General features: G+C 47.1%; 5 protein-coding genes, 1 long non-coding RNA gene and 4 other non-coding genes across 12 annotated transcripts in view; 8 read left to right on the top strand and 2 right to left on the bottom strand.

Annotated features, from left to right (window-relative positions):
- CG7991 (uncharacterized protein) overlaps nt 1–10489 on the bottom strand; it is a 40833-nt gene extending 30344 nt beyond the window's left edge. Inside the window, exon 1 of the mRNA NM_139392.2 lies at nt 10031–10489. Within this exon, the coding sequence (NP_647649.2) occupies nt 10031–10076 (46 nt within the window). The 5' untranslated portion in view covers nt 10077–10489. The remainder of the gene's footprint in view (nt 1–10030) is intronic.
- Nucleotides 10490–12470: 1981 nt separating this feature from the next.
- CG13930 (uncharacterized protein) lies at nt 12471–14791 on the top strand. The gene is made up of 4 exons (NM_139388.2): nt 12471–12675; nt 12738–14179; nt 14240–14455; nt 14510–14791. The coding sequence occupies exons 1-4, from the start codon at nt 12493–12495 to the stop codon at nt 14724–14726; spliced, it is 2058 nt and encodes a 685-aa protein (NP_647645.1). The 5' UTR covers nt 12471–12492; the 3' UTR covers nt 14727–14791.
- A 298-nt stretch (nt 14792–15089) lies between these two features.
- Nucleotides 15090–16297, top strand: RabX5. Its single transcript, NM_139387.3, has 6 exons — nt 15090–15361; nt 15422–15523; nt 15583–15647; nt 15710–15843; nt 15894–16119; nt 16175–16297. Exons 1-6 carry the CDS (start codon nt 15114–15116, stop codon nt 16231–16233), a joined length of 834 nt encoding a protein of 277 aa, NP_647644.2. The 5' UTR covers nt 15090–15113; the 3' UTR covers nt 16234–16297.
- A 246-nt stretch (nt 16298–16543) lies between these two features.
- Nucleotides 16544–18910, top strand: RpL23A (Ribosomal protein L23A). 2 transcript variants are annotated; one of them, NM_001370049.1, is made up of 7 exons: nt 16544–16602; nt 16977–17389; nt 17463–18100; nt 18157–18196; nt 18369–18416; nt 18602–18644; nt 18831–18910. In NM_001370049.1, exons 1-3 carry the CDS (start codon nt 16572–16574, stop codon nt 17850–17852), a joined length of 834 nt encoding a protein of 277 aa, NP_001356972.1. In that variant the 5' UTR covers nt 16544–16571; the 3' UTR covers nt 17853–18100; nt 18157–18196; nt 18369–18416; nt 18602–18644; nt 18831–18910. The 2 variants fall into 2 exon arrangements, with proteins under 2 accessions (NP_001356972.1, NP_523886.1); NM_079162.4 differs by lacking the exons at nt 18157–18196; nt 18369–18416; nt 18602–18644; nt 18831–18910 and having other exon boundaries at nt 17463–18006.
- Uhg7 (U snoRNA host gene 7) lies at nt 17891–18910 on the top strand. Its single transcript, NR_033162.1, has 5 exons — nt 17891–18100; nt 18157–18196; nt 18369–18416; nt 18602–18644; nt 18831–18910. It is a non-coding gene; the product is annotated as a U snoRNA host gene 7 (long non-coding RNA).
- Nucleotides 17951–18047, top strand: snoRNA:Or-CD15 (snoRNA:Orphan C/D box 15). Its single transcript, NR_163222.1, has one exon. It is a non-coding gene; the product is annotated as a snoRNA:Orphan C/D box 15 (small nucleolar RNA).
- snoRNA:Me28S-A2634a lies at nt 18234–18306 on the top strand. Its single transcript, NR_003851.1, has one exon. It is a non-coding gene; the product is annotated as a snoRNA:Me28S-A2634a (small nucleolar RNA).
- snoRNA:Me28S-A2634b lies at nt 18453–18533 on the top strand. Its single transcript, NR_003850.1, has one exon. It is a non-coding gene; the product is annotated as a snoRNA:Me28S-A2634b (small nucleolar RNA).
- Nucleotides 18604–20060, bottom strand: CG7974 (uncharacterized protein). 2 transcript variants are annotated; one of them, NM_001274344.1, is made up of 3 exons: nt 19832–20060; nt 19164–19777; nt 18604–19108 (listed from the first exon to the last, which is right to left on the bottom strand). In NM_001274344.1, exons 1-3 carry the CDS (start codon nt 19945–19947, stop codon nt 18954–18956), a joined length of 885 nt encoding a protein of 294 aa, NP_001261273.1. In that variant the 5' UTR covers nt 19948–20060; the 3' UTR covers nt 18604–18953. The 2 variants fall into 2 exon arrangements, with proteins under 2 accessions (NP_001261273.1, NP_647643.1); NM_139386.4 differs by having other exon boundaries at nt 18815–19108.
- Nucleotides 18676–18761, top strand: snoRNA:Me28S-A2634c. Its single transcript, NR_003849.1, has one exon. It is a non-coding gene; the product is annotated as a snoRNA:Me28S-A2634c (small nucleolar RNA).
- Nucleotides 20061–20122: the final 62 nt, after the last annotated feature.

Raw genomic sequence — 20122 nt, 5'->3', positions numbered from 1 at the left:
CAAAGTTGACATGGCAAAACCCAGAAAAAGGATAAAGTTTCATGAAGTTGAACTTTGAACAGCGGCAGAGGGAATATTATGATGGAATTGAGTGGCTCTGCACATAAAATGCAATGACATAATACACAGTTTCCAAGTCATAAAGGCCGACTTTATTGCAGCTTATTGCTAATTGATGCAGTGAATAATAAAGTTTTCCAACTATTGTTCTGCAGCTGTCTCGAATTAAATATATTTCAATTAAGTCATACAAAGAACCAAAAGCGTAATGAAAGTTAAAAGCATTCCCCCCAGCCTTTCGAAAAACTTAACAAAAAATCCCACAGAGACAGCTTGAAAAGCCGAAAGTGCAAAGTCTGCTGCTCACATGTGACTTTTTCCCCACGCAGGACAACAAAAACCAGCGAAAATAAAAGGGAAAACTTTTAATTTTCCGCAAAATGCTTTTCTTGACAACAACTTTTCATTTTTAATTAAATGTGCAGACCGACACCCACAACCAGAGAGCCATAGAACAGGAATTCGGTGTCCACCAGCTCGTCTGCGGTCGCAGATTCTCACAGCTGGAGAATCGGAGAGTCCCAGAGAATCCCAAAGAATCCGCGAGAATCCCATTTCCCGACCCACCTTCCACTATAAAGCTCAATTAGCTAAAGGCAAGCGCGCGCTGCTCAATCAAAGAGCCAAATGCATCCAGTCCTCAGCAGATCCGAGCCCAAATCGTGCATTACTGTTTGTTTGTTTGGGCTGCTTATCAGCCAGGATCAGTGGGGAACAGTGGACACAATGGGTACTTAAAAAACTAAACAATAAATCAAATTTATTCATTATTATTAATGAAAGTGTCCAAAAGTATGCAACTCTTGTGATAAAGAGAAAGAGATTGTACCTGCTTTGCTGAATACTTAAAAGCAATTAATTTTTTCTTAACACATCACAATTTTATATTTCTAAACTTTGTTGGCTAATTTATGCCAAAAAGCTCCGTCTTAACCCATGGTGGCCAGCCAGTTTCGGGCGTAGAGGCAATTGCAGTCACGCATCTCACGAGTGCGCTATTATATTCTCACCTTATGATGACTGACTGCGAGCCTCCACAACGCGAACCCAAACGCGAATGGTACGAAGGGGAGGGGGGGGGAGGAATTCGATGGGGTCTCGAGGGGATTTCGGATATTGTTGGGGTGCAGGAGGCGGACGAGGCAATTGAAAAGCCGCAAACAATAATTGCAGTTGCCTAAGCCGAGGCCCCAAAAACCGCAGCAATTTTTGTGTGCTGCCCCTGAAAACGGGAAAGGGAATGCGGCTCATCCTGTTCCCAGCGGGGGGATGGAGCTTGAGGGGGGGAGGGGGTGTGGCTCTGGAGGGTTCAGAACGCGAATTAGGCAAATTGTCTGCCATTTCGCGTTCGGTCTCTCTATCTCTTTTTTTGGCCAGTCTTTCGATCATCCGTGGCCATCGATTGTCTCTGCTTAAATGTTCAAATGTTCGTGTCGTGGAAACTGTGCTAAGACTCGCTGGTTGCACTGGTTTCCATAACTCCGACTACAACTTACCCCTTGGTCTGCGTCCCTCGGATTTATCCGCGTCACTCGGAGTTCACGGGTTCAGCGGGCCTGCACTTGTGTGTCATCTTTCCTTCTCTCCCTGATCCGTTTCTATGCAGTTCGCCCTCCAGCCATTTTTTAGTTGTTGAGGACGACACCCACAACACTCGCACCCCTTCTCCAATTCCCCGTTTCCCCGCACCTGCTTCCTAGGCTGAAGCACCTTCATTAACATACCAACTTAGTATTGCCAAATGCACTGTGAGCGAAGGGGTCCGGCACAGGGGCGTAGCCAGGGCAATTTCAAAGGGGGATCAGAGTATAAGATTGCTGTATCGTCTGATGGTTTCTTGTAGTTTCGATCGAGCGAGGTTGGATTCAGATGGATCTGAAATCCAGAATCATCTACGCCCCTGAAGGGTTTAGGTGCAGGGGTTTTGGGACTTAAGAGGTGGAGCACATTGCTGGGGAGGATTGCCCGCCTGCGGGCAAGGAATTTCAGCTTCGTGGCTCGGAATTTTCTGTAATCCGATACAATTTAGCGGCTTAAAGCTTCTGCCTGCTTGACGCTCGAGTTTCTCATCATCTTGCCAGCTCGTTGTTGTTGCTGTTATGACTAAGTCCCCCGCATCCTTCAGTCCTCATCCTCCTGGCCAGATGATGGAGGGGAATTTCCAGACTCTCGAAGGGAGTACGAAAAGGAGATCCCCAGTGAGGCACGCGCTTGGTTCCCAGTTCTTTTTTTTTGGCATTTTTTCTTCTGTTCCGCTTTTACCTTTGTTTTGAGCCCCTTCTCTTCTCTTCCCTTTGCCGCTGAGGTTACTCCGGAGTTATGGGGATTAAGTGGAGCAGGAGGTCTTCCAGATACAATGGTGATTAAAAGCCACTTGAATGAATCCCTCACACTTCAGCACCCTCGCTTTCTCTCTCACCAAACCTAAAGATATTCAAACTTTATTCTCTAAAGTAAAAGGACTAAACTATCTATTTGTTAAAAGAAAACGTATATATTAACCATAGGATTTTTGATTATTCTGCTTGACGGTTAAAAATCCAAAAAAAGCACTAGATATGACGTATGTTTTGTCAATATCTAGGGATATATGGGTCCAAATATCGAGTGGCATACCTTAAAATGCTCGTAAAAACATTCCTAATTGATTGGCAATCAAACTTGAAAATTTTCAAATTTGACCATTTTTTGCAAAAAATGATGATGTAACCCCTTACCGAAAATGCGAAAATTGGTCAAAAATTTATTTTTCGATATTGGAGAAAAATTGATTTGGGCTGTTAGTTTAGGTAATTAGCTGCAAAAATAAGTAATAATTTTATCGGTGAGACAATTTTTTACTGTGATATGAGCAAAAGCATATATGTAAAAGGTATTTTTTGCATATATGTACATATGCCTTGAATATGGCAATTATATTTAAAAATTCCACACAATTCTTCAATATATATTTTAAGCTATACCCTAGAATGCTGATCAACTTGGCACCCTTTGATTTTGTCCAATTCGTGATGAAACCTCTAAGAGGAAAATCATCTACAGTTGAAGTACAATTTTCCGCCCATCAAATATTCCACACAATCCGCTTTGCGTTTTGCCCCACCGTCGGTCGCTTTTGCCGATTCACTCAGGAATGCAAGACAACGAAACAAAACGGAATTATCAAAATTATCAAGACGGTGCTAAAAAAAAAAGAAAAGTTCTTGGAGGAGGAAGTGGGCTTGGGAAACAGAAACCGAAACAGAGACTGGCAGAGGAAAATGCAGGAAAGGCGTATGCGCAATGCATGTGGAGGAAAATCTAAACAATTTCTGCAACAACTTCGCTGACGTCCGGAAAAAGGATTGCATAACTGAGCTAAAATCGCAGCAAAATCGGGAACGGGTGACCCCATATGGTAATTGTTTTTTTTTTTTTTGCATCGACTACACATGTGCACCTGCAATCCTGGATAGGAAAATCCCGACCAGCCCTCGTAATTGCGTTGCGTACGTAATTATGATGACTCCGAAGTTTTTTTTTTTTTTAATGGTAGGAGTTGGGGGTGGGGACCCTTGTCAAGGTCTCCCCAAGAGTTATGCTACATTCGACTAAACTCACTTCGCGGCGGTGAAAGGTGGAGAAAGCTAGAAAGCGCAGGGCGAGTGCAAGTGAGAAAACGAGGGGCGGGAAAACTGCGTCGTTTATTTTTCACTTTTTTCCACTCGGCGACCCATTAAATGGCGGAATTTTCCACCTCGGAGTGGGTTATAAAATTGAATTTAATTCCCCTGGCTCCTGTTCTTTTTTTGTTTAACTCTATTTGTTGCTGCTGCGGCTACTGCATTCCATAAAATATGCATAAAATCAACTTTGGCTGCTGAATGGCGAATAGAAAGGGACGGGGCGAGCGGGGCGAAAGAGAAAGGGCATTGGCCCAGAGCTGCACACTGAAACGGGTCTCAAATATTTGTTTGATTGGGTTTAGTTGCAGTTGGCAAATACATATGAAATGTGCACTGTGTACCCACACACTCATATGTACACTGGGGGAAAAATGGTGTAATTATAAGCCCTAAAAACGGTTGAAAATTCAGTGTTTTCACATCACAACATCACAAATTTTGGCTCAAAATTGGAGTGTCATACCTTAAAATGCTCGTAAAAACATTTGCAATTGATTGGCAATCAAAATTGGAAAATTTTAAATTTGACCAATTTTTGCAAAAAATGATGATGTAACCCCTTACCGAAAATGCGAAAATTGGCAAAAAATTTTTTTTTAGTTATCGAAAAAAAAATGATGACCATAGTTAGTATAGCTCATTAGTTGTAAAGAACAGTGATTATTTTGTTAGTGTGACACTTTTTGGCCATGTTATGACAAAATGTTGAAAAAAAAAGTCTTTTCTGCATTCTTTCTTTATTTTGTCCATACCAATGAAACTACTATTCCTGGTATGTCATATCTCGTTCAACTCGTAATTAAATTTCCGACCGACTGGCATTTACACATAAAAAGTCTAATATTTAGCCGTTATTCACAAAAAAAAAAATATAAAAAATGAAAAATTCGAAAAAAAAAATTAACTGTCCCAAAAAGTGATATGAACCGATAGCATGGTAGGCAGCTGTAAAAATCAATTAAACTTATTCTTATCTTATTTATGGAAAATTGACTTCTCGAGCATTATATTTCGATGCATTCGTTACCACTCTTTTCTCGCAGTGCAAATCCTTGCTAGCAGCAACTTCTGTTCGGCTTGCTAGTCAGCATTGAATTATGGAATATTTATCTAATGTGCATCAATCGGAATTCCAAGCAGCCAACGAATGAAGCTTGAAAACCAGAATGGCAGCTCATGGCCAATGGAGTTGAATTGCTGGGCAAAAGAGCATGCCAAGGATATTATGATTCTGTAAGACATGGCCGAGTGAGCCCCTCGTAGCTTTAAGCCCAATGCAGGGCTTCCTGCAGGACTTCCTTTCCTTTCCTCGTTCCTTTTCCATTTCTGCTTCGGCTTCATGCAAATCACAATTTGTGGAATTTCATAACTTGTTGGCAATTTGCAGGCAGTTTCGGTAGGCAGCCCCAGAAAATGACATTAAATCTCCGCAGTTGGGCGCACACCTGCACCGAACAGGAAACAATCGACTCCTGCTCCTGGTAGTCAATTTATGTCCCATCCCCGAGAGACACCGAGTAGCCGACCTGGTGCCAAACGGCACTTAAGCGAAGTACACGAGCCGAGAAGTCTATATCATGGCTGGTATCCGTATCCGTATCTCTGGAATACTCGCATGTGTGTGGCCCAAAATCAATATCGACTCAATTGCCTGATTTTTTAAGGCTTCCAAGAGCAAGCCACTCCTCCGAGTAAACCTGTCACTTTGTCAATTAAATTATAAAAATTACCAACTGACAGTGATGCTTACTTATGCTTATGAATATAAAACACCTAATGAATAAGATATAGTACGTCGTCATAGCCAAAGTTGTGAACATGTAGATTTAAAGATACCTTAAACCCATTTAATAGTCTTCCTAACGTACAAGTTTACCTTTGTTCTTGTTCAAAATGCAGTCCAGCTTAACTAGTGGCTCTTTTTTAGTCATTACTGCGCGACAACACTGACAGAAAACTTGCTGGCCCAGACGGAGGCGGGGATTCCCATTCCGGTGACTCGAGGGGCAGAGCAACTTCAGCACGTGCTGTCAGCAGAAAGACAGGCGGAGGGACCAGCCAGAAGCAGACGGGTATAGGGAGCTGGAGTGGGAATGGGAATGGGTCTGCCAAGGGGACGCAGTCTCTCTTTCTGCTGGGCTTCCCATCCTGGACTACCTTCACCTTGGCTGCAATTAGTTCTGGTAACATAATCTTCACTTACAACTTTATATGACACTAAATCAGTGCAAAGTGGGTCTGAAATCGGGAAATGGTGATGGTGATGGAGTGCGGCGAAGGGCAGTGGTATCGGTTCGCATGTGGGCGTTTCCCTTGGGCTTTACAAGCCCCCAATTATGGGCTCACACACGAAATTCAACGCTTTCGGAGCCGAATTTAATTAGTTCCATTTAAAAGACAAGACCGCGCCGAATGCGAGTGCTCAGCGAGCGTTCTTTCCGCATATTTGCACGCCAGTCGATAATCATCGCTGGAAATTCGGTCAGAGGTTGGCCCACCCCCTCCAAAGTTGCCGACTCTTCATCTGCATGCGAATCCACATGATGTACAAGGCTATATAGTACATACATACATATATATAGATGCACTGGCGGGTCAAGGAGAAGATGGGGCGTGATCCGCTGCACGCACACTGCCCATTTCATTTTCACTCTGCCCAGCAGGAAGATAACAGATTGGCCACCAGACGGAATGGCGAATGGCGAACGACGAATGGGATTGGATTCCAGTTCCAGGTGACTGCCAGACGATTACGTGATCCCCGAATGCCCATGCCCATACATGCCACTCATGCCCCCTTATTTTTTGTGGGGCACAATGGATGCTTGTAAACATATGTAAAGAAAAAGCTATCATGCACTTGCATCCCAAATGTCGCATCATAAAATCCGAATAAATTATTGCAAGGATTGTGGGCACAAGCAAAAAAGATGTTATCCGCTGAATCGAGCGTATCTGAGAATCTTACTCATCTGCGGATTGAACATATCTCAACGTACATCTTGTAAAATGTGAATGTTGCACGTGAGGCGGAGTAGCTCAAATTTAATGAAACATATCTAGCAGATACTCAGATACTTCCCCACATTTAAGCTATCTTTTAACACCCCGCTGGTAGCCGTGAAATTTGGTAAATTCCCCACAATAGATGTTCCCAGTGCCGACCATTTCCTGCAGTCATTAGCGATTGGAAATGGCTGAGGAAGTTCCACTCCCGCCTCGAGTGCAAGTGAAATCCGATGAAGTGCATCCCCGGACGCGACGCTGGGCAGTGGAGCGAGGAGTGGAGGCAACGCCTCATGCCGAGCGCTTAACTTTTCGACATGTTTCACATGTGATGAAGATTAAGTAGAAAATAATTACAAGCTGCGTCCGAAGCGAAGCTAAAGCCAAAGTTGAGCTGAGCTGAGCTGGGCTGAGCCCAAAAGCTGTGTGTGCGATCGCGATCATATCGGATACACTGGGATTGGGATTGGTACTGGGATATCGGGATAGCTTTGTGATCGCTGCGCGGCCGGCGGTAATTACATAAACAGCGATGTCAGTGCGGTGACAGGACGGCGTCATCATCGCAGCCCAGGGAGCCCAGTGAATCTGGAGCTCGGCAACTGCGACTCGCAGTCGATCATCAATCGTGCGAACTTTCCAGGGGACCGCCCCCTCGGAACGCGGATATCACTGCGGTGGGGGCATCGCCGCCACGACCTGTTCCCAGATCCTCGCAGCCAGTGCTCGATGCTCGATGGCCAGAGAAAGAAACCAAACGGCCAGCCGAAAATAAAAGGGCCAAATCAGCGTGTAAGATGCCGGGGCCATAAATTTTAAAGTAATTTTCTCCTGGCCCCGAGTAATTTATGGGAAAATATTAAGCTGCCCCAAATACTCCACATCCAGATCCAAATCCAGATCCCAACTAGCGCAGACAACCTAAATTCGACCCCAAAAAACTAGCCAAATAGAGTAATTAAATCGGTGGCTGACCAGCTTCAATCCACTAGTCCTTGCTGGTCGAGGATCATTCCAGCTCATTCCCGATTCCCAGCTGAACCGGCTGAGTTATGGGCACCCCATCCTCCTGCACTTTGGGTCACGATTATCTGCATACGCAGCCGGCAATAATAATCTCAAAATTGGCGCACTTAAGCGAGGATCCTCGGCAGGCGTAATTTGAAAGTTATTTTGTTGCCGGTGCGGTGAAATTATTGAGCAATATGCTGATCTGTAAAATCATAAATAAAAATATTTGTACTTGACCGCAGCGGAGCCAGGGTTTTGCCCTGGAATGAGGATGGGAATGGGATTGGGAATGGGAATGGGCATCCACCTTCGCTCCATCTTCATCTCATCTCCTTCCACCCGGACGACTTTTATGTTATGTTATGAGGTGAGATCTTGGATCCCGGACGCGGGCTCCGGATGGCGAGTCTGCGCCCGCGGCTTAACGATTGATAAAGTCTTTTTATTTACAAGCTGATAATGATGGTGTAGGTGCAGCTTTTGGCATTGCGACGGTTTTCATGTAATTTATGAGCAATTTGCAGACAATTTTCGAGGTCCGAGCTCGTGGAATGCGCGGAAAGTGTAGGACTGACCCAAAGATGTGGGCTAAGTGGGTCTCAAAGGGGGACGCAGTCCGGTCAAGTGAAAGATCTACAAACGGAATTTATGGGAATTAAGCCACTTGCAAATGGAGTGCCCCAAATAGAGCTCGACTAAACTCGGTGAGAAACTCTCAATTGGAACTTATGTTTCTACACTTCTTACACAGTATATCTGTGGGTTTTGATTTATGGTAATTTAAATTGTTCCACCTTGCTCATCGTCTTAGGTTTCAGATAATTCTCCAGACACTGTTTACCATTCCAATCCCATCCAGCACGCTTCCACCGAAAGCCGAAAACTATTTTGTAATATTGATAACCATCTCGGCGGTGGGGAATGGAGCTCGGTCAGGCCATTAAAATGTCACAACAAAACGCCGAACTCATTTTTCGATGCGGCACTGGGCCACAAGCGACCATTAAACCTGCAACTTGATGGGCAGCTTCTATAAAAACAGAAGACTCCGGGCACGAACTAAGCGAACCAAATAGCCAGAAGTGTCAACTGCGGTATGGTAGAGCCAAGAACTCTGGGTAAGCCGATTATGGGCCACGACTTTCGGGAACGGAACGCACATAAAATAAATGTCGCTGGCAGAGATGTCCGATCTCCGGAATCGTGTTAGGCGTGCTCCGCGGCTCAGGAGGCGGGGCTACCCACTACTGGGACTACTGCTTTCATGTGGCGGTGGTGTGGATGTCACCTACTCCTACTCCTGCTCCTCCTCGTTCTGCCTGCGTTGTTATTGCTTGTGTCGCTGCTGATGATTGTCATTAACATCACATTACCACAAGTCAAAGTCATGTTTTTGATCCCAAATAAACCCCGAGAGCTCAGAACTGAGATACAGCGAATGAGACACATAGTCGGCACTTGGTTGGAAAGTTATGGAGCAGATGGGATGGGATGGGAGAAGACGAAGAGTAACCACAGGAATGTGGGGAAAAGGGACAGTTTTCAATGCGATGCTCGATAGCAGTTGGCCACCTTGTTGGCCATCGGGACAAATCTGTTATGACACCTGACTGCGGGCCATGGGTTTTCAAAGGAAGGAGAGGGATTCAAGTGGGGGATTAGGGTACAATGTGTTGACCACACTATAATCATATTGGTTAGTAAACCCATTCTTCCCAAGCCCCTTAAGACCATCAAATCTTTATCCGACTGATCGTGAATGTGTCAAATCTTTCCACTTCCATCCCAAGTGTTTACGCTTGAAACCAAACCTAGTGAGATATTATCTTCTACACGGCGATCTGCATAATTATGCTAAACACATTAAATCCATTCATAAATCTCTGGGCAATCGTCATCCACAAAGGGAACACCTCGGCGAGAATTTCGATGGCCAGATATGAGCTATTATTCATGTCCCGCGTGGCTCGCGCTCCCATTTGTATTTGTCCAAGTCTTTTGTGGGTGATGAAGCCCAGCGGGGTGAATTTACGATCTTGGCCAGGGAAGCACTGAAATAAAATCAATAAACCAGTCGCTGGGCACAGCCAGAAATAATGCTTAAGATGCAAATTATGCAGATGAGTCGAGGCCAAAATATTCGAGCTTGTCACTGGACCGAAAATCGAAATTCACCTGCCCGGCGAAATCATATTTCTTGTTGCCCAATCGTTGGAGGCGTGGTCCCGTCCCCCGTCCCCCATTACCACCATTCCCACAAACTTGGCCATATAGAAACGGGGACTTACTCGAAGAGCTGCTCGATCGCTGAAGACGCCTCTTCCAAAACAACATTGTGTTCCTCCTCTTTTGGCGCTGATAAGATCGTCTGCTGATTGGTTTCGTTATTTCGTTATGTGATCACTGGCTATGCGGGTGTGGGTCTATGGCGAAATGATCCCTCTCGCGGAGCAACACAGCTGATTAGCATAAACTTCGAATCACTCAGGAACCGAGCTCTCCCGAATTGTATCTTTCAGATACAGCCACGGCTGAATGGCAACTGCACTTGCCCAACGCGCACAACAAATTGAGACATTAGCAGCCGGCCAGCGAGGAAAGTTATGACCCGAGCTATGTGGAGTGGTTTCAATTCGTTTTTTCCCTCAGGTGTCTCAGGTGTCAACTGGAGGCGAGGTGTGCTCAATTAGCCGCCCGATTTCAGCACTTCCGTTAAGCCGAGCAACTCGGACTTCTGGCCCGCTCGACGGTTAATTAACGAATAAAAAGTCGCTCCGCTGCCTCGAAAAAAAACCTCCGAGCTCGACTTGAGCTCGCTCTGCCGCCAGCTCTTCTCGTCTGGCGCGCTGGCTCGCTGGCTCGCTGGTCTTCCGCGCTCCCTGCCACAATGGAAACGAACTGAAAATGTGTTACACCGAAACGCCGGGCGGCGCAGTCGACGCTCCGAAAGGGGCAGTCGTCGCACATTGGGGCCAGTGGGGACATAAAACAGGTGTAAGAAGCCCAGACGATCTGAATGCGAGCGACATATGGCTAATAGCCAGCCCATGGGCTGGATCGAGATGGAGATGGCGCGTTTTATGGGTTTCCAGGGTGCGGACACAATTAGATGTTCGTAAAAAGTGGCGTTTTATTTCACTTTTCAAAACAGGGTCCACTCCGCAGACTCGTTTCTTGCGGGCTGGCGACAAAATTATTAATTATCTCACAAACACTGGACAAACATGGCTAACAACTGGCTGGAGTTAAAAGGTAGTTACATCAGTGGTATCAGCTTGCTTACAAGCTGGGTTAGTCCATTAAAAAGCTATCACAGAACTGAGTCTTAAACTTAAAGTGTAATTTTAAAATATTATTAATATTTTTCAACACCTCAAAGATGTAATTCAGTGTGGCGCTGACTGCGCAGTCGCCGCCGGCGTCGCAGTTGGCGTCGCGTTGGTGGCGGTTCACTGAATTTCGCTGACTGTAGGTGGTTGTTGCTGCCCCCAAAATGTGTAACAGCAACAACAAGAGTCTGGCCAAATCGGCCAACAACAACGATCGTTGGCTCGTGCAGAGTTCAAAATGCACGCAACCTGCAAGACAGGCGACTATTGTTTATAGCCCGCTTGGATTTGTTTTTTTTTTTTTGCTCTTAACTCTTTCTTTTCGCTGGCTGCCTGCACATTTATTACTTAACGCTTTGATGCGTTGACGGTTTGATGGTTTGTTCTTCTTGGCCATCAGTTGCCCGCTTGCCGTGTGCCCCTCCGTTTGACATAGTGCACTTGGCCATATTCGCTCGGTTTGGGCCCCCTCATCATCATCGTCATCGTCGTCGTCGTCGTCGTCGTCCTCATAATCAGCCCTCTTTTTTGCTATATGTTCATCAAGCGAATCAGCGTAGCGAAGCATAAAGCCAAATTAACATAAACAACTTCTTTTCGACTTCCATATCTTCTATACACGGAAAATCGCTTTGATTATTACAAGCTATCTTCAAATTAAGATTGTCATATTTATAGTTTGGGATTCATGTTGAAATAATTTCTCTGTAGATACATTTCTTTGCTGTGAGCACTTAACCTAATCATATTTCATTCTTAACCCGATCTTATTTTCGTTCAGTGTGCTGCACGGCTTGCTGCTCTCAATCGCCCACATGGCCAAGTGCTCCTCCTCATCCCATCTTTTGCCCATTTCCTATGCGGCTATGTGGCGGAATTAAAGACCTTTTTACCATATACCATCTAACTATTTTCCGTCTGCTATTCTTCTACTGTCTAATTGGAATATGAATACGAATTTCATTTGTTGGTAGTTTGTAGTTTGTATTTTGTAGTTTATAGTTTGTTTTGCTTTTCTCCGGTTGGGGGATTTTTCTTGTGACAGGTCAGAAAGCCGCGCAAATTATTGGAATCACTAAAGGTAATGATCCAAATTGATGTTAGACTATGGTGGCTTCATCTTCATTGCACAACTGGAACTACATTCATATTTAAATATACGTTTTTGCTTACCAACCCACTTATTATGCACTTTTGTTGCGCGATTTAAATGTGAGTTATAAATATTTATGGACGCAATGAGTGCAGTCATGTGTGAGCCTGCTAATGGAATTCCGTGTTGCAATCGGAGTGCAACTACAGCACTTGGTAGTTATGGCACCCATATATTGTATCCACCATTGTTGCGTTGCCATGTCTGCACACGCAGTAAACAAGTTGGGAAATCGGCGGCACGCGCTCATTCAAATTAATTGAGAAGGATGTCGCGACCTTTGAGGAAGGATTACCGCACCGCGGACTTCGAGCAACTGAGCAGGATGATTAGGGACCATCCGCTGATGAAGGAGCCCGGAGCGGAGCAGCAGCAACTCCATAAGCTCCGTACGCCGGAGTACCGAACGAAGTGCGTGATGAGAGCTTCCTTGGATGACATTGCCTTGGGGGTGAGTGCCTATCATCCTTAATGTCCAAAGAAATCAAGCCATACAGTATGTTTATTCGCCAGATCAATCTTTACAAGCTGCAGCTGGACACGCCCATGTCGCCCACTCTGGAGGAACCGAATTATCTGAAGGAGCCTGCTTCCTCCGCCCGCTCCGCCCACTCCGCCCGTCCTCCAGCCACGCCCTTCATCAAGGTGCTGCTCCGAAAGACTCCCATCGTGGTGCTATTCGAACGGCGCAGCATGACCGCCTTGGCGGACACGGAGGAGGGTCGCCAGGTGATGGAGGACAACCGGAAGTACGACGAACTGCTCTCGGGAACGGACAAAACGCGGAGAACCGTCGATGCGGACACCCAAACCATGACGGCGCTGATGAAGTCCAGGCTGGTGAACACCGAGCGGCTGACCACCGCCCAGATGGGTTCCTATGTGTCCAACTTCGAGATGTACGACACGTACACCGACCTGGAGAAGTCCACCACGAGTGTCCAGGTGCAGGGCGCGAAGAAGATGGAGATAACCACCTACCACGTGGGCGGGGTGGATCAGTTCGTGGGGATCAACTGCCTGCCCGGCTTTCGACTGGCCCTCATGCTGACCATGCGCATCTTGGCCAGCAATGTCTTCGAGCCGCAGCAACGGAGGTACAGGAACATGGCTCCTCCAGATCCCTTGGCCGAGGACGTCAAGTTCAAGTACCGACTGGGCCTGCTGTGGCGACTGAGCCCCCCCTCGTCGGATCCCAAGGTTCATCAAGCGGTGAGCGACATGAGCTTCTGTCCCAGCAATGGGGACATCATGGCGGTGGCCTACGGGGTGTACAGCCACGGCAAGGTCAGCAAGTTACCCAGATCCGGCTGGGTCTACGTGTGGAACATCAAGAACCCTGTGAATCCGGAACGACGCTACCACTACCAAGTGCCTGTGGTCACCGTGGAGTTTTCACCCACCCAACCGCAACTGCTGGCCATTGGACTGCACAACGGAGGTGTGGAGGTTAGGGATATTTCTGGACAGGATCTGCCACCACTAGCTGTATCGCAGCGTTTGTCCTCGCCATACTTCGAGCCAGTAACGGCCATTAAATGGATCTACTTCGAGGGCGATGTTGGGTGCAGGAACCCGCACATCACGCCCTTCTTGGCCACTTCGCAGGCTGGGGCGGTGACCAAGTACCGGCTGATCAATAGTCCCAATATGCTGGGACTCGAGCAGCAGCGTTTGCAGCGGGCGGAGGGCGAGCTAGAGGGGATTCCCATCGAGCGACAGCCTCCGGCGGCTTCCCTCCTGGCCAACAGGCATCCGCAGTGTCTGGAGATTGTGCTCGATCCTGTCCAGTCGGACATATACTACGTGCTGACCGACGAGGGTACCCTGTACAAGTGCTCCACGAACTACCCGCTGCAGCACTTGGAACTAAGGCAGGTGCACGATGGACCCGCCGCCTGCATGGAGTTCTCGCCCTGGTCACCAAGGATGTACCTCACTTGCGGCAGCGACTGGTGAGATCAACTGCGATTTTGTTCCGGGTTTCTCTATCCTCACTCATGCGTCCCCATCAGGTGCATTCGTATCTGGCTGGCTGGAATCCTGTTGCCCATCGTGACCCTTCAGCATCACCTGTCCCCGGTGCACTGCGCCCGCTGGAGCCGCACTCACTCCACCATCCTGGTCTCGCTCAGTCGCAGCACCGTGGACATCTGGGACCTGCGCAATAGCACCATGAAGCCGGTGTCCTCCACGGTGATAGACGCCGACATCTTCTACACCACCTTCAAGTGAGTTCAGAGTCTTCTCCTTGAATGATCCTATCGCATCTCCTCGCCTTCCAGATTCACCCACTGCGGCCGTTCGCTGGCCGTGGGAAACGAGGCGGGCAACCTGTTGATGTTGTCCTTCGAGGACATGCCATTCCCGCCGCACTTTCAGTACAAGCAGCTGAAGAGAGCCATCTTCAAGGCCCTCTCCATGCAACCCGATCTCCGCAAGCAGGTGAAGAGCGTCGGCTACTTTGGCTATCCAGGTGGGACGAAGCAAACAAGGGCTTGATTAGATTAATCAAGATATTATAACCATAAGCCATTGTATGAGTGTTATGATTGACACAAATAAAGCCACCAAATACCAATCCAAAGCGTTTTCCTTTCGGGCTTGAAGGTTTAATGATATGGATACAATGGCAGCCCAATATTAAAGCTCAGCTCTTAAGGCCTTCTCCCTATCGGAACTAACCCACACCCGAGCTGCTCTTATCGAGCACCTGCATTTGCAATGCAAAGCAGGGGGTGTAAGGTAGCTTTCGGCACCTTGGGCATGTGATAGCCACCAAGTTCAAGCCGACCAAGTTTGTGGTTTGCGGCGGAGGCGATGACGCCGACGACGTGGCTGGCTTCCCCAATTTGAGCTGCTTAGTTAGTTGGAATAGAGACGTCCGCCATGCCCCATCGACTGCGGCAGAACCTGCTGTTACCCCAACCGCCCACGGTGGTCCTGCACGATCCTCGCACCCACCTGCGGCACCTGCCACCCGCCTACAGTGCCGCACAGACTCCGCTGAGCAAGGAGCGGGACTTTGGGGCGCAGGTGCGCTACTACCTAGAGGCGCCTCGCAAGCCCAAGTTTCGACCCTGCAAGGTCATCTTCGTGGGCGACTGCTCCGTGGGCAAGACGGCCATCGTCAATCGGTGAGCATGGCATGGCATATAGGCATTACTAAATTAATTAACTTACACAATCATCCGCAGATTTTGCTACGACAAATTTCAGTCGAACTACAAGGCCACCATTGGCGTGGACTTTGAGCTGGAGAACTTCAGCATTCTGGGTCACAACTACAGTCTGGAAATGTGGGTCAACTGCCTAGAAGGCGCTATCAGTTTGGTTTTGAAATGTGCTCTACTTGCAGGTGGGACACTGCTGGTCAGGAGCGCTTCAGGTGCATCGCCGGAGCCTATTATCGCAATGCGAGTGGTAAGTACCAACTAATTAAATCATTAGGAGAGAGTTTTAACAATACAAATCCATAACCAAAGTGATTGTGGTCACCTACGACATGTCGAAGAAGGATTCGCTGGAGTCGGCAAAAAAATGGCTAAATAGCGCACTCAACTACAATGCAAGCAAGAGACCCTTGGTTTTCCTGGTGGGCACAAAAGCAGACCTCTTGGTAAACCACCTTTCCAACAAAAGATTCAAGTAATAGCACTTACTTTTCAGTCGAAGGAGGAGTTTGTACGCATGGAACGACTGGCAGGGTTGGCAGCCGCCGAGCTTCAGGCGGAATATTGGTCCGTTTCGGCGCGATCTGGCTTCAAAGTTACGGAATTATTCCAAAGGATCGCTGCCCTGGCCTTTGAAGAGGCTGTAATGCAGGAAATTAGGTCTATTAAGAATAAGCCTCAGGAACAGGCCACTCAGGCATCTGTTAAATCGCAAACTTTTGGTAAGCCGCTATTCGAAAATTCTTATCCTATCAGCTTATATTTATTCTTATTTAGATTTACGCAACTTCTTTGGAAGCCGCCTCTCGCAACAGAAAAGTGGCTGTACTTGCTAGCCTGCAGATTGCACAACTTGTATTTTTAGCTTAACGTAAGACATTGAATAAAACAGTTTTAAACAATTTGGTTACTTCTTTCGCTTTAAATTCGAATTCAACAAGTACCGTTACATTTTAAACACCGTTAGCGTTGCCACTCATTTTTGCGGCTGTGTTGCACGCGCACAGTGTCAAGATAGCAAGCCAGACACGGCTAATAAGTGCCGCAGCAGTGTTGCCAAACGCACTGAATGCGTGCCAAATTCCAGCTATCTGGCCACCCTCCTGTCAAAACGGGCTTCCGCCTTTTGACAACTGCCCCTCAGTTTTCCTTTTCATTTCTTTTTCTCGTAGAAATGCCACCCAAAAAGCCAACCGAGAAATCCGGTAAGGATTTTTCATTCAAAAATATGCGAAAAATGCGTGAATCGATCAGCAAAAGGGAGACGACAGCTCAGCCCACCAGAAGGCAATCGAATTTGTGCGAAATATTGTGATTTTAAGGCATAAATGTGTTCGAACAGATAATCCGTAGTTTCGGCCACGTGCGGTGTGTCTGCGTGGGAATGTCCAAGTGTGTGTTCAGAATGGGATAGTATAGCAACCGAGTGAGCAATCCAAAGTTGAATTTATTCGAATGGAGCTGGATGAGTCGGAAAGCGTCCCATTGCCTTGCTGATCGATCAGGCCTAACCTAACTTTGTGCGTCGAGAGCCGAACATGTTTACTAATCCGTGGACTCCGCGCTCTTCTGTTTACAGCCAAGCCTGGCGACAAGAAGCCAGAGCAGAAGAAGACTGCTGCGGCTCCCGCTGCCGGCAAGAAGGAGGCTGCTCCCTCGGCTGCCAAGCCAGCTGCCGCTGCGCCCAAGAAGGCTGCTGCCCCAGCGGCTAAGAAGGCTGCTCCGGCCGCCAAGAAGCCAGCGACCGCCGGTGCTGCTGCCAAGAAGCCCGCGGCCGTAAAGACGACCGCGGCCGCCAAGGCCAAGAGCAAGGATGCCAAGAAGAAGGTCCTCGCCGGCAAGAAGCCCCAGTCCGTGCTGGCCAAGCTCTCTGCCAAGGCTCGCGCGGCCGCCAAGGCCAAGAAGGGCGTGAAGCCCGTGACCAAGCCCGCCAAGGGAACCGCCAAGGCCAAGGCTGTGGCTCTGCTGAACGCCAAGAAGGTCCAGAAGAAGGTGTGCATCAGCTGCTTAATATTGAGGAGATCGACTCGGACTAACCTCGTTCTTTGTTGCTCTTTTCGAACAGATCATCAAGGGCGCCTTCGGCACCCGTGCCCGCAAGATCCGCACCAACGTGCACTTCCGTCGGCCAACCACCCTGAAGCTGCCCAGGAGTCCCAAGTACCCCAGGAAATCGGTGCCCACCAGGAACCGCATGGACGCGTACAACATCATCAAGTACCCACTGACCACCGAGGCGGCCATGAAGAAGATCGAGGACAACAACACCCTGGTCTTCCTCACACACCTGCGCGCCAACAAGAACCACGTGCGTGCCGCAGTGCGCAAGCTCTACGACATCAAGGTGGCCAAGGTGAACGTGCTCATCCGGCCCGATGGCCAGAAGAAGGCCTATGTGCGCCTGGCGCGCGACTACGACGCCCTGGACATTGCCAACAAGATCGGCATCATATAAGCGCTGCAATCTGCGGTAACGTGTGGAATGGGCATCGCGTTCTACATTTTATATGTAGATTCTTTTCTATAAACAAAGTAATGCTAAGCTGACACGGTAGAGCGAGGATGAACGTTTCAAAGTTGTCTGGGTTTAATAAAACCACTCAAAAACTAAGTGTGGGTTTTCAATGTGGGCTCAATGGGTTCTGAGTTTCTTTCAGTTTTCTCTTTCAGATTGGATACTTCAGGTTTTAGCGCTCTAAATTGGTGAGTTTTTAATAACAAGCAATCTTTCAATTTGCTAATACTACCTTCTATCGCAGGCTGTCTTTAAATGGGAAGCTTAACTTGCTAAACGAAGAGGTAATTAAAGTTTTATTTTGTAATTTTAATGTATAACACTTAGCTGATGATATTACGAGTAGGAATCTCATTGAAATAACCATGAAATCAATTTTATCTCCACTGATAGCATTATGCTCAAGGAAGCTGAACTCAACCAAACCAAGCTAATCAAGACTTTATTTCGTTTCAGTTTTCAATCTGGCTCGTATCTGGATCCTTGGATATGAAATTCTTCAAGGTGTGTATATTTCGGATGGAGTAGTTTGAATTGTAATCTGCTCTGATGATATTTCGAGTAGGAATCTCATTGAGCTACCTGTAGCTATGAAATCAATTTTAATCTCCCACTGATCAAATCATTTCAAACAACAATGGCTTCTCTTAAAGCGCTTTATTTAACAATTCTTTTTTAATTCATTTCAGTTGCGCCATTGTTTCCCGATTCTCTGGACTAACTTCTTATAAGGTGTGTATCTGTTTTAGTTACTGACAACTTCTTTATTGTGATGATATTTTGAGTAGGAATCTCATTGAGCCTCAGTCATTCGTTGCTTTGAAATTAATTTTGTCTCTCACTGATTGCAAGCATAAAAGCAAATATGTTCATCGTTGTGAAGCATAACTAACCAAGTGTTTGCTTTTATTTTTACAGAAGTGGCCCGATTAATGGATTAATGAGTTAATTCTTAAAGTACATTTAATTGAAATATATATAGAAATAAAACAGAATCCTGAACCTAAACAATTGTACATTTTATTGCTGGCACTCGTATCTTTAGTATCTGCGGAACTGCTTCCTAAACTTATCATAATGGTAGTCATCTGTGGCTCGCTTGACTCCATTGGGATTCGTCTGATGCTGTGCGGATTTGTTGCCCTCCCTTTCCTCACGCTTGCGCCTCCTTTGATCGCTGTTGTCCTCGATGTTGACTGGAAGTAACAAAGGTTTAGTATCCGCGGAAACGTTTCACACTTGGGAACTCACATCGATTGTGTTGCATGAAGTTCACCGCCATGTTGGTGGGCACGAATTGCGAGGGTCCGTCCTTCTTGTTCTTGGCGTCCTGCAGCAGCTTCTGCTTGGCTTCCTCGGTGGCCTCTATGTTGCGGATCTTGGCCACAATGCCCAGGTCCACTTCAGGAATGCCATTGAGCATCTGGTTGGACAACATCTCCTCCGATCTGTGCGAGGAAGACTGCCTCAGGTGGTCGGGCAGGGCGTACAGGGCGGCATCCTCGGGGGTCAGGTACTTGTTTACATCACCGTCGTCCTCTGCTGCGTCCTCCGTGCCGCCTCCCTTGCGCTTCTGCAGCTCCTGCTCGATGTACTTCATCATCTCCTCGTCCTCATCCCGCTTATTCGTCTCCGCCGAGAACTGCGTGCCAATGCCCACGTCGTAGGCGTCGTCCGCCTCCTTCATCTTGCCCGATTTCAGCTGCTTCATGTTGACCAGACCACCGGTCTTCACATTAAAGGGATCCTTGATGGCCAGCTCCTCTTCTGGCGCGATCTTCTTGCCCAGCGCCAGTCCCACAAGGCTGACGCCATTGGGTCGCTGCCTGAGGCGCTGGCGTTCTTTAATCTCATCTAGCGTTAATCTGTATAGAAATGAACACTTTAGTTTAATTCATTTCTAATTGTTGACGGCTTACTGTTCCTCCTTTTCTTCTTCGTCTGAATTCTTGCGTTGCCTTAGGTTTTTTCGACCGGCTTTTTTGAACAACACTTTGGTGGTGGCTTCTGCTTTTGTTTCCTCTGCATCGCTCATGATTTTAGACTAATAAATCTATATATTTCTTAAGATAAAATAAGTGTAATATTGTTGTTTACGTTTAGCTATTAGTGTGCCCGTTTCGCCGATTTTCACTTCACTGATAACATCCACTTCGTTGCTTTGAACAGGATCCACTCATGTTAGCTTCATTGTGGAATTGACAGCTAGG

Source organism: Drosophila melanogaster, chromosome 3L (assembly GCF_000001215.4).
Source record: "Drosophila melanogaster chromosome 3L".
NCBI lineage: Eukaryota > Metazoa > Arthropoda > Insecta > Diptera > Drosophilidae > Drosophila > Drosophila melanogaster.
This window is presented reverse-complemented; position numbering and strand designations above follow the sequence as displayed.

Excerpts from the sequence above, each read along its gene's own strand:
- CG13930 (NM_139388.2), top strand. The coding sequence starts at position 12,493 with ATGTCGCGACCTTTGAGGAAGGATTACCGCACCGCGGACTTCGAGCAA. Across the intron at positions 12,676-12,737 it reads TGGATGACATTGCCTTGGGG|ATCAATCTTTACAAGCTGCA; the intron begins GTGAGTGCCTAT and ends TTTATTCGCCAG. Across the intron at positions 14,180-14,239 it reads CTCACTTGCGGCAGCGACTG|GTGCATTCGTATCTGGCTGG; the intron begins GTGAGATCAACT and ends CGTCCCCATCAG.
- RabX5 (NM_139387.3), top strand. The coding sequence starts at position 15,114 with ATGCCCCATCGACTGCGGCAGAACCTGCTGTTACCCCAACCGCCCACG. Across the intron at positions 15,524-15,582 it reads CACAACTACAGTCTGGAAAT|GTGGGACACTGCTGGTCAGG; the intron begins GTGGGTCAACTG and ends CTCTACTTGCAG. Across the intron at positions 15,648-15,709 it reads CTATTATCGCAATGCGAGTG|TGATTGTGGTCACCTACGAC; the intron begins GTAAGTACCAAC and ends CCATAACCAAAG.
- RpL23A (NM_001370049.1), top strand. The coding sequence starts at position 16,572 with ATGCCACCCAAAAAGCCAACCGAGAAATCCG. Across the intron at positions 16,603-16,976 it reads AAAGCCAACCGAGAAATCCG|CCAAGCCTGGCGACAAGAAG; the intron begins GTAAGGATTTTT and ends TTCTGTTTACAG. Across the intron at positions 17,390-17,462 it reads CCAAGAAGGTCCAGAAGAAG|ATCATCAAGGGCGCCTTCGG; the intron begins GTGTGCATCAGC and ends CTTTTCGAACAG.
- CG7974 (NM_001274344.1), bottom strand. The coding sequence starts at position 19,947 with ATGAGCGATGCAGAGGAAACAAAAGCAGAAGCCACCACCAAAGTGTTG. Across the intron at positions 19,778-19,831 it reads GAAGAAGAAAAGGAGGAACA|ATTAACGCTAGATGAGATTA; the intron begins GTAAGCCGTCAA and ends ATTTCTATACAG. Across the intron at positions 19,109-19,163 it reads CTTCATGCAACACAATCGAT|TCAACATCGAGGACAACAGC; the intron begins GTGAGTTCCCAA and ends TGTTACTTCCAG.